The following is a 12,309-nucleotide window of genomic DNA, read 5'->3' on the forward strand; positions in this document are numbered from 1 at the left end:
GGGCAGTAGGGAGGGTACACCCTTAACTGGTTGCCAGCCAATCGCAGAAATTCAAGTTTTTTAAAAAAAATATTCACAGGACATCCACATTACCTGACTCTTCAGGGATAAATAAATGATACAAGAAAAATAAATTATAAATAAAGGTGAGATAAATAGGTGAAAAGTTAAAAAATAATCTTGCAAAGGCATCCCTGTTATAAAAAGGTGACACCTCCATCACACTGAAGAATGAAAATGAGAAGAAAAAAAAACATACTAGTTACTAGTTACAAAGGAACATTACTCGAAAACAGAATGCACAGTATTACACAATATTTTACATTGCTGTACATTAACAGGGGCCCGTGGCCAGCATTAGCCATTGCTTCAATAACGTGTCAAAAAACAACAACAAAAAAATCAAATGGCAGTTTGTATTCAAAGTCACACCAGATTGTGTGACTGCAGGAGGTCCCTAAATACAATCGTTATATTTATAAACAATGTACATTCTAAATGTTTTGCCTTTACAAGATTAATAGTGAAATATCCCAAGTAAAAAAAAAAGACTACCGTACCTTTATTTTAAAAATTAAAGCATTTATAATTATTATTTTTTAAAGCGAAGTCTAGAAAGACTGACTCATTTTATTTTATTTTTTATGAAAAGAAAGTAGCAAATTTGTTAGGTTGAATCCTGAAAATACTCATTTTTTTAAATGAAAATAAGTCAAAAAGATTGCTGTCTATTTTTTAATAAAGAACAAACTTTTTTTCTGTCACTGTTAAAACACACTTGCAATTGTGCAAGTGGTCATTTCATTGCTCTCTGGGTACTTGTTTAATTTTGAGTGTTAAAGTCAGTAGCAGAGTAGCTTGACATTTTGAATGGGAGATGGGGGTGGGATTAAATAAGTTTTTTTCTTCTTCCCACTCCCTTTCAGGCAGTTTTTTGTTTTTGTTTTTTTCGCTTTCTTTGTTGTTGGTTTCTTGCTCTTTGGTGGAGCCTGATACCCATTGTGTGTTTTGAAATTGCCTGAAATAAGAAAATACAAAAAATACAATTACAAAGATGAGATCATCATATTGTTACTTTACTGTTTAATGTTCTGAGTTCTATCCATTGAAATCTTTTGGACACTCTGCACTTATATTGATAAATCACATATTCAGTGATCAACGTGTCTCAAGACATCTTAATAAGCAAAATAAAGACATCTCAAGACATTTTGGTACATCAAGATTTTAACCAGCCCCAATACCTCCTGTGTGTGTGTTTGTTAGTTCTGCTGTCATTCAGTTATGTGCCTCATTGCTTCATCATAAATTCGACCGGTCATTTTTAGAGTCATTTGACGTTGCACTTCGAAAGTTGCAAAGTCAGGCAAGTGGCCCGACATTTGTGAGTGTGTTGAGGTATCGCGTCATCTGTGAGTGTTCAGGTTCGAGGGCGCGGGAGGAGGACAGTCACTTGTGAGTTTTTAATCAGAAAACACAGATTGTAAGGAGCAGAGCAAGGTGGGGTTCGAGTCCAGGCAGGTGGTAGATGATCTGCAGGCGGGTTGGCTCCGGCAGGCAGGTAAGGGTATGCCTTCATCAGGTGCAGGAGACCTGGACAGAAAATGGTAATCAGAATTGGGTTCTAAACACAGGCAGGCAATGAGTTGGACGCAACTGACTGTATCGCAGTTAGAGTCGATCTGGCGCTGGAGTGGAGTCCAGGGCTGGCTTTGGTAAGCTGCTGATTGTGATGACGTGCACCTGGCTCCTGCTCCAGCTGTGTCTCCTCCACTTCACCCAGCAGTGTGATTCTCCGCCCCCCACACACACACCAACACGCGCATTTTAAAAAAAAAAAAGAAGAAAAAAAAAAGAGAGCAATGATGATGATATGTTCAATCGGTAAGACTACCGAATGAACAATTCTGAGCTCTTAAAAAAAAAAAAGATATTCATTGTTTTTTTGTTTTTGTTTTTTTAAGTTTCACTAAGCTTTATTTTTGAAAACCTCAAGAAGATAAATGGAGACCCCACGCCAAAGCCTCTTCAGCCTGCTGCCACCAGGGAGGAGACTATGGAGTCTCAGGGCCACAGCCAGCAGGCTCAAGAATAGCTTCTTCTAGAAAGGGGCGTTTTGAGCTTATTTAGTTATTTACTATTTTCTATTACTATTGCTATTTACTATATTTTTATTACATTTTATTTATCCAAAGCAAATTGATGCAATTGAAAATGCAATTGACAATGCAAGCTAATATTTTCCTTAAAAATACAAAAAAATACAGACATTTTTTTTCCAGTGAAAAATGGGCCATCACGCCCTAATTATTACGTTAAATCAGGGGTGGCGAGATCCGGTCCTCGAGGGCCGCAGTCCTGCTGGTTTTGGATATTTCCCTTCTTCAACACAGCTGATTCATGATCAGCTCATCAGCAAGCTCTGCAGAAACCTGATAACGAGCCTGTTAATTGGAATCAGCTGCACTTCGAGTAGGGAAATCTGCAAAACCTGCAGGACACCGGCCCTCGAGGACCGCAGTTTGCCACCCCTGCGTTAAATGAATAGGGCAATCTTATTACAATAGTACATATAATCCATCCATCCACCAGCTCTTCCGGAGGGACCCCAAGGCGTTCCCAGGCCAGCTGACAGACAGTCTCTTCAGCATGTCCTGGGTCATCCCCGGGGCCTCAGACTGGTAGGAAATGCCCAGAACACCTCTCCAGGGAGGCGTCCAGGAGGCATCCGAACCAGGTGCCCGAGCTACCACAACTGGCTCCTCTCAACGTGGAGAAGCAGCGGCTCTACTCTGAGTCCCTCAGGAGCTTCTCATCCTATCTCTATGGGAGAGCCCAGACACTCTGCGAAGGAAACTCATTTCGGCCGCTTGTATCCGGTGTCATGAGCTGGAGGTTGGATCCCAAAGCGCAGACACAAATAAGATTTTAACTATTTATTCATATCGATAGGTGTGGAACAAATTTGACTAGACGAGAAACAAAGAGAGTTGCACAGAGGTACAGTGGTAACAGAAGTAATAATCCAACAAAGACACACACACTTCTCAGAAGGCATATATAGACAAGTAATCAATCTGATTGGTTGTGGATAGAACAGGTAATAGGACTGACATCGAATTATCTGTTGACCAGGTAAAGGGATTAAAGATTCTTGACATCACATAGCCCTTGATATCACATAACATCACATAGCCTAAAACCAGTTGAAACTAGATGCTAGTTACATCAGTTCAAAACGGACACTTATTAAATCAGTACATAACAGACACTTGACCTCACGGTCATGAACCCAACTTAACAGGTCATGAACTCAAACTTAACCCTTAATATGGCATCCGGGATTTTGTTCTTTCGGTCATAACCCACAGCTCATGACCATAGGTGAGGGTAGGAACGTAGATCGACCGATGAATCGAGAGCTCCACCTTTTGGCTCAGCTCCTTCTTCACCACAACGGACGATACAGAGTCTGCATCACTGCAGACGCTGCATCGATCCGCCTGTTGATCTCCCGCTCCCTCCTGCACCCACTCGTGAACAAGACCCCAAGATACTTATACTTGGAGCAGGATCTCATCCCCGACCCGGAAATGGCAAGCCACCCTTTTCCGATTGAGGACCATGGTGTCGGATTTGGAGGTGCTGCTCTTCATCCCAACCACTTCACACTCTGCTGCGAACCTCTCCAGTGAGAGTTGGAGATCGCGGCTTGATGAAGCTAACAGCAACACATCATCTGCAAAAAGCAGAGATGCAATGCTGAGACACCAAACCGGACCCCCTCAACGCTTCGGCTGCGCCGAGAAATTTTGTCCATAAAAGTTATAAACAAAATCGTTGACAAAGGGCAGTCTTGGCGGAGTGCACTATATACAGTGTTAAAGGGATAGTTTGGATTTTTTGACATGAATCTCTATATCATCCTCACCTCCAGTGTGTGTGATAGACGCACACTAATCTAAAAGTTGTTTGTCTTTTCGACAGCGGAAGGAGCGACTATCAGCTGTCTGCAGCGCGTCTATCAGCTGCATGCGGGGCGCCGCGCAGTGATACGAACGAACAGAAAAAGAGTGCCTGATGGTAATGGAGTCTGACTTTTTTTTTCAAGAGGGAGTTTTGTGATGCAAATGTATCACTCTTGAACACAAATTGTTTTTAGAAGAAAAACTTTATTTCCGCGACGACAACCAACATGCCCGACTACTGTCCTCTCGACCAACACCAGACCAGAACTCGTGTCACAGAACGGTGTCAGGGGTAAAGTCAGTGATGATAGCACACACTGGAGGTGAGGATGAAATAGAGATTCATGTGAAAAATCCGAACTATCCCTTTAACTGCTTTCCTCTTCTGAGACACCGGGGTAGTGGATCACAATTTCCTCGAAGCCGTCCAGAAGTTGTTTTCCACGGCCTCACTAAACTCCTCCCATGTCTGAGTTTTTGCCTCAGCGACCGCCGAAGCTGCATTCCACTTGGCCAGCCGGTACCTGTTAACTGCCTCCGGAGTCCCACAGGCCAAAAAGGCCCGATAGGATTCCTTCTTCAGCTTGACGACATCCCTCACCACCGGTGTCCAGCGGCAGGTCCGAAGACTGCCTCCACGACAGGCACCGACCACCTTACTGTCACAGCTCCGATCGGCCGCCTCAACAATTGAGACGTGCGACATGGTCCACTCTGAAACAATGTCCCCCACCTCCCCTGGGACAAGGGAGAAGTTCTGCCTGAGGTGGGCGTTGAAAGTCTTTCAGACAGGGCATTCCGCTAATCGTTCCGAGCAAACCCTCACAATATGTTTGGGTCTGCCAGGTCTGACCGGCATCTTCCCCCACCATCGGAGCCAACACATCACCAGGTGGTTATCAGTTGACATTTCTGCCCTTCTCTTCACCCGAGTGTTCCAAACATTGCGGCCGCAAATCCGATGACATGACTGCAAAGTCGATAATCAAACTGCGGCCGAGGGTGTCCTGGTGCCAATTGCACATATGGACACCCATATGGACACCCATATGTTTGAACATGGTGTTTTTTATGGACAATCCATGACTAGCACAGAGGTCCAATAACAGAACACCACAAGGGTTCTGATCAGGGGGGCCGTTCCTCCCAATCACGCCACCCCAGGTGTCATTGTCATTGCCCTCGTGAGCGTTGAAGTCTCCCAGCAGAACGAGGGAGTCCCCGGGAGAGCGCTCTCCAGCACACCCTCCAAGAAGTCCAAAAAGGGTGGGTACTCTGAGCTGCTGTTTGGTGCACATATGCACAAACAACAGTTGGGACCCGTCCCCCCAACCGAAGGCGGAGGGAATCTACCCTCTTGTCTACGAGGGTGAACCCCAACGTACAGGCGCCAAGCCGGGGGGCAATAAGTATGCCCATGCCTGCTCTGCGCCTCTCACCATGGGCAACTCCAGATGGACGAAAGTCGAACCCCTCTCAAGAGGATTGGTACCAGAGCCTAAGACGTGTGCGGAGGAGAGTCAGACTATATCTAGTCGGAATTCCTCTGCCTCGCACACCAGCTCGGGCTCCTTCCCTGCCAGAGAGGTGACATTCCATGTCCCAAGAGCTAGCTTCTGTAGCCAGGGATCGGACCGCCAAGGCCTTTGGCCGACAACCAGCTCGCGAAGCATCCGATCCCTTTGGCCCCTCATACAGGTGTTGAGCCCATAGGAAGGGGGGCCGTTGCCTTTTCGGGCTGTGTCCGACCGGGCCCCATGGGTGAAGGCCCGGCCACCAGACGCTTGCCTTCGAGCCCCGCCTCCAGGCCTGGCTCCAGAAGGGAAGGGCCCGGTGACCTGCGTCCGGGCAAGGGAAAACCGGATCCATTTTTATTATTCATCATAAGAAGTCGTTGAGCCATGCTCTGTCTGGTCCCTCACCTTGGACCTATTTGCCATGGGTGACTCTGCCAGGGGCATGAAGCCCCAGGCAACATAGCTCCTAGGATCATTGGGACACGCAAACCCCTCCACCACGATATAGTGATGACTCAAGGAGGAGACATATAATACAATGTGTGTGTGTTTTTTTTTTTTATTACAGTGTGAGATGGAGGGGATCAATTGGAGGGCAGTAAGAGACAAGAGAGTCGATTGAGAATTGGTTACATAATGAATTACAAAGAAAATGTTTGAAAGGGAATCACACAAATCACAATCCAGTATAACAAAAAGCAAGCCAGTTCATAATCAACATATTTATATTGTTAAAACAATACATATTACAGTACACAAGTAATTCAGATGACGCTCTGTATCACGGTTATCTGATAATACCCAAAGCTGAAAAAGTGAGGATCATTTAAAAAAAAAAAAAAAAAAAAAAAAAAAAAAAAAAAAAACACCCATGGTTCTATATGTTTTCAGAGTCAATCTCAGTGTAGCTGACACTTTTCCTTCCCCAACAGCTCATTGGGAGGGGGAACCCCTGCAAAGTCACCGGCTCCACCAGAAGTTCCAGCTGGCCTGGAGGCTCAGGCACTTGGAGTTCAGTTATCCTATAAAGTTTGGAATATGCACGGCCCACCACAATCAGCTCACCTGACGAGACTCTGGGATTTGAACCTTTCAGCTGGCGCCAGTAGACCTTGAAATGCCGCACAAGCTCAGTTGGGTACCACCATTGTAGAGTTGCATTGAGATACAAGCAACACAAAGTAGAGTGGGGAGATGCACCAGCACCACGCAGCCACACGATGTCATAAATACAAAAATCTTGAACCATCTCTGGGGCCTTGTGTAGACTGGCGATATCTAGGAACTTAGAGACAAGAAGACAAGCAGAGGTGGGCATTTTACATATTTTTGATGGTCCGTCATTCATCTGCGTCTAGTGCCCCCTTCTGTCATCGTCATTTGTTAGTGTATTGATCACATTTTGCAAACATACACGAATGTACTCCAGCTATATCATTGGTTGTGGGATGCAGTGATCATAATTTGATCGCTTTAACAAGAAAAAAAACAAAATGCCCAAGTCAGGAGTTAGGATTGTCTTTCGGAGGTCATATTAACAAGTCAATGCTGACCTATTTGTTAGTGATGTTAGAGATTTAGAGATTCTATATCAAGAAAACGATGCAAATAATCCACTGAAAATTTTCATGGGTAGATTTGTGAAGCTTGTAAATCAGCACGCTCCACTTAAAATAGGTCTGCAAAGGGAAATGGTGCATCATGGATTGAGGATGAGTTGAGAGCCTTGATGCATCAAAGGGACAGAGCTAAGGCTGTGGCACTTAAATGAGGGTGCCACTCTGACAGAATTTTCTATCAAGCTCAGGAAAAAAGTCACCAAGATAATTACATAAAAAAGGAAAGCTATTTTAAACAAAAAAATCCACAACTCTGTAAATGATGGCAAAAAACTATGGAAAACTTTAAATGAAACTGTGCAGGAAATCTAACAACTCTTTATTGAATGTTTGGGTCAGGTTATCACCAAACCAGGGGAAATTTGCCGCGAATGAATCTGATTTGCCGTGAATGCTTGTAGACATTTACAAGCGGTTATGAATAACACATACGTCCACATTTAGGCCCCTGCGTGGTCCCAACGTCCAAGCCTTCTCGTCAAGACCACTTAGCGACCAGTTACCATTCTAAAGTCACGTCAACAAGGTGGCGAGTTGCCAGTCATGGCAGAATAATCACCGCAAATTGTATTTTGGCAAACGCGACCGCTTCAGTATTATCTAACCACCGTCTGCTTTATCATAACTGACCTCGTTAGCAGCAGTGTTGCCACAGTTACCTTGAAAAAGTAACTTAGTTACTTTACTGATTACTTGGTTTTAAAAGTAACTAAATTGCGTTACTGATTACTTGATTTTAAAAGTAACTAAGTTAGATTAAAAGTTACTTTTTTAGTTACTTTCAGCAGCTGCCGATAACACCATCTCAACATAAAAATAATGCAGTAGAAACGGAGTTCCAAATACTTTATTGAAAGTGCATTTTTAACATGAAAATAAAGTTTTTTTTTTATGAAAAACAAAATAGGCAGTCTCTCTTGACTTCTTGTAACGTAAATACTTTTTATAAAACAAAAAATAAAAATCTATCCAGGTTGAAAATGAAAATCCCCTAAATTCCTCTATTGTTTGTTTGTTCCGCTATTCCAGTGTGTACACATGTATCAGTTTAAATATTTATTAGTAGTTATTGACAGTTATAATTGTTTTTTGGTTTGTTTGTTTTTTCTCTTCAAAATAAGGATCAGGAAAACAAAAGGTTGATAATTTAATGTTAAATATAAATATTTAACCTTTAGACAGACACCAACACAATTAAACAGAATATTTGCACATTGTGAAGTATTTCAGAAACATAAATTTAAGACATGAAATAAACCTACCGTCCAGCCAAAAGAAATATGAAGCCACCTTATGGAACAATAAATCTATCAAACACATTTTAACCACTTAATATATGCAAAAATATTTCCAAAAGTTCATTTCCCTTTTTAATCAACAATTTTTGTATTTAACATTTTTTTTTTCTTTTGTCATCACTTTCATTTTTGGTTAATGTATGGCATCTTTTTTTGTTTTTTTAATCTGAGACACAATGATGACCACAGAATCACTACTGTTTATATTTTGTTTTTTGGGCTGTCGTAATCGCGGGCACGTCTCAGTTCTCCTATCTGCTGCTCATGCTAGTTGTAGACATTGACAGGGAGCCACAAACTGAGAAATGAGATACTTGCAGTGTGCTTTTAGCTTAGCTGGTGTGTTGGCTGTGGGACATACCTGTGTCGTTTGAATCCATGCATTGGATCGTCACGGGAGTTATTCTTTTTGGCTCGCGCGCAGTACCAACGCCGGCCCGGGACATACAAGTGCACCGAGAGGACTCGATAGCCATGGGAAATACCGAGATGTACGGCACCGGCTTCTGCTAACTGTCTCCATTTGTATGTTGTCACTCGTTGCGCGCGCGCGCGCCGTGTCGCGAGCACGGAAACACGGAAGTAGCTTGAATGGTGATGCTACTGAAATGTAAACAAAACAAGTAGAGCACGGCGCAGAACTCTTGCTATTGTTATGAAAACCATAAAGCCTCACTCGCAACCGATACGGTCGTTTAGCTCCCCTTGACGAACGATGGTTCGGTCGAATCGTTTTTTTGTTCCACCCCTACTGAAAACGTAACTTGTCTGACGTCACTCCCCCTGGCGAGAGGGCGGAGACGACCTCATCCCATAATGCTTCACGGACCATTTGAGGATGGAAATAAAAATTTTTTTTTACCACTTTTATGGTCCATAATGCACAATTTTTTTGTTGTGTTGTGTGCCTGTTGGTTAATAAAACTAGTAGTAAAAGTATCATCACTTTTGTTTTGAATGTGCAAACCATTCATGACCAGACCATGGCTGAATTCAGTGTGGTGATCAATGACTTCTGCCTCATCTTCGTAGTTAGCAGTAGTTGTTTGTGACTGTTACAACAGTGAGATAGTTTGCCTTCTTCATGAAAATGTGGAGTAACGCATTGATTCTCTGGACAGTAACTTTAATCAGACTACTTTGTAGAATAAAGTAACGCGTTAGACTATTAGTTACTTTAGAAAGCAACTTTTTTGAGTAACGCGTTACCGGCAACACTGGTTAGCAGACAACCTCCACACGACAAATGTAGCTCCCACTTTAAGCACTAAGAATACACCTGTAATATGGTAGAAGGTATGCTATGGCACATCTCTAATTGAGAGGATATGAAAGAAAACTAAATCAAAATAAATGTTAAAACTTACATCTTTCACGTTTGCAGTCATGCCACATCTTTGGGACCGAGCCATTCTGTTTAAACGAGTTGTAAATCCAGCTCTCAACAGGCTTTCACGAACAAAACAGTCCTTCGAGAAATACTGTCAGTACACGTCCTTCAAAAATAAAATGAATCCACTGTCTTCTCAAAGACTCGAATGAAGGAAGCGACCACTTTCTCCTGATCATTGTTTCCCAATTGCTCTCCAAGGGGCCCTTTGCGAGCAGTGGGAGAAAAAGAAAGGAGCAGCGGCTTCTCGAATTTCAGTGGGTGTGACCAGAGGCGGTACCCGAGGGGCTGGGTCGAGTGCACTTCTGTGTCTTGACGTCACCAAGTCACGGAAGTTTAAAATGCCCGTTTGAAGCACACATTTTAGAAACGAGGAGAAAGCTAAAGAAGTCGCGTGATATTTTTCATACCTGCGTGGATTGTAGACAAGCCGGAGATGCATATTACTGATAAAAAACAACAACCCACCACTAAAGTGCATTTTCATACTATGGGCCCTTTGAAAAGGCGGCACTTCTTTCCAAAATCCCCTTGAAGTCATATATTAGGCTAATTAATTAATCTTTGTCTCACAAAACACAACTTCATCATTCTCACCATTATTTCTCCCATCCTGCAGTTGAAAGTTGTGTCAAAAGGCTCTCCAACCAGCTGGATGTTAACACAGACTTCTCTAAGAATACAGCCTTGTAGGTCCAACTTCGAATACCTAGAAATATAAGAAAGAGAAAATTTAGACCATCAGTTAATCATTTATCCATCCATTATCTACCGCTTATCTGGGGTCGGGTCGCGAGGGCAGCAGCTTTAGCAGGGAAGCCCCGACTTCCTCTCCCCGGGCACTTCAACCAGCTCCTCCAGCGAGATCCCAAGGCGTTCCCAGGCCAGCTGAGAGACAGTCTCACTAGTGTGTCCTGGGTGGTCTCTGGAGCCTCCCATCAGTGGGAAATGCCCGGCCCAACACTGAGTCCCTCATGAATGGCCCAGCTTCTCACCCTTTCTCTAAGGGAGAGCCCAGACACCCTGTGGCGGAAACCCATTTCGGCAGCTTGTATCCGGGATCTTGTTCTTTTGGTCACGACCCACAGCTCGTAACCATAGGTAATCGGTAGGAACGTAGATCGAATGGTAAATAGAGAGCTTCGCCTTTAGACTCAGCTCCTTTCCCACAAGGGACTGATACAGAGTCCGCATGACTACATACGATGCACCGATCCGCCTGTCGATCTCCCGCTCCACCCAGCCCTCACTCGTGAACACAACCCCAAGATACTTTAACTCCTCCACTTGGGGAAGGGTCTTATCTCCGAGCCGGAGAGGGGACTCCACCCTTTTCCGACTGAGGACTATTGTCTCGGATATGGAGGTGCTTCATACTCGGCTGTGAATTGCACTAGCAAGGGTTAAAGATCACGGCTTGAAGAAGTCAACAACACCATATCATCCTCAAAAAGCAGAGATGCTATGTTGAGGCCACCAAACCGGACCGTACGCCTAGAAATTCTGTCCAGAAAAGATATGAACAGAACCGGTGACTAAGGGCAACCTTGGCGGAGTCCAACCCTTACTGGAAATGAATCCGACTTACTGCCGGCAATTCGGACCAAGGTCGCACACCGGTCGGACACCAGTCGGACAGGGACTGAACAGCTGATCTTCATCCCAACCGTTTCACACTCGGCTGCGAAACGCTCCAGTGAGAGTTGGAAATCACGGCTTGATCTGCACAAAGCAGAGATGCAATGCCGAGGCCACCCAACCAGACCCCTCAATGTTTCGGCTGCGCCTAGAAATTCTGAATCGGTAACAAAAGGGCAACCTTGGCGGAGTCCAACCCTCACTGGAAACGAGACTTACTGCCGTCAATGCGGACCAAAGTCTGACACTGGTCGTACAGGGAGCAAACAAACCACATTGGGGCTCGGTACCCCGCACTCCCAAAGCACCCCCCACAGGACTACCCAAGGCACACGGTCGAACGCCTTCTCCAAATCCACAAAACACATGTAGCCTGGTTGGGCGAACTCCCATGCACCCTCGAGGATCCTGCAGAGGGTGGAGAGCTGGTCCACTGTTCCACGGTCAGGACGAAAATCACACTGCTCGCCATAAACGGGCGTCTCACGAGAGGAAGCTCGGCTTTGTAAACCAGAAGGTCAACAGCTTTCCCACATGCGCACTGATAAATAAAGTTGTGTTTGTTCTGAGAGGTTTCTAAAACGAGAGCCTTTTGAATGGCAATAAGGCTGGCATTCAACTGCATGCCTGACAACGCGCATGCGCATAATTACTTGGCTCGCAGTCAAATGCCAGAGGAGGCTCCAGCGTGCTCCGCCGTCCTCTGACCCACTCTAGGAATTCTCCAGCAAGAATATAATTTCAAGTGGTTGTCCTACTGACGTAGGCTAATCATCACGAAAACGGGGAAGAATTTCATCCTTCACTTTCAAGAAAGGACATACAAGAAACATCAGTGGCTAGTTGAAGTTTCAGGTGAGCAAACTTTATTGTTGGTTG

General features: G+C 44.3%; 1 protein-coding gene and 1 long non-coding RNA gene across 4 annotated transcripts in view; both read right to left on the bottom strand.

The window, feature by feature from the left end:
- Positions 1-1,057: 1,057 nt before the first annotated feature.
- LOC144027242 (uncharacterized) lies at positions 1,058-1,844 on the bottom strand. The gene is made up of 2 exons (XR_013285411.1): positions 1,662-1,844; positions 1,058-1,593 (listed from the first exon to the last, which is right to left on the bottom strand). It is a non-coding gene; the product is annotated as an uncharacterized LOC144027242 (long non-coding RNA).
- A 2,029-nt stretch (positions 1,845-3,873) lies between these two features.
- Positions 3,874-12,309, bottom strand: part of engase (endo-beta-N-acetylglucosaminidase) — a 30,672-nt gene continuing 22,236 nt past the window's right edge. For all 3 annotated transcript variants that reach the window (XM_077535674.1, XM_077535675.1, XM_077535676.1), the window contains exons 13-14: positions 10,390-10,501; positions 3,874-6,770 (exon numbers count right to left, since the gene is read on the bottom strand). In XM_077535674.1, coding sequence (XP_077391800.1) covers positions 6,363-6,770; positions 10,390-10,501 — 520 coding nt within the window. In that variant the 3' untranslated portion in view covers positions 3,874-6,362. The remainder of the gene's footprint in view (positions 6,771-10,389; positions 10,502-12,309) is intronic.

Source organism: Festucalex cinctus, chromosome 1, assembly GCF_051991245.1.
Source record: "Festucalex cinctus isolate MCC-2025b chromosome 1, RoL_Fcin_1.0, whole genome shotgun sequence".
In the NCBI taxonomy this organism is placed as follows: Eukaryota; Metazoa; Chordata; class Actinopteri; order Syngnathiformes; family Syngnathidae; genus Festucalex; species Festucalex cinctus.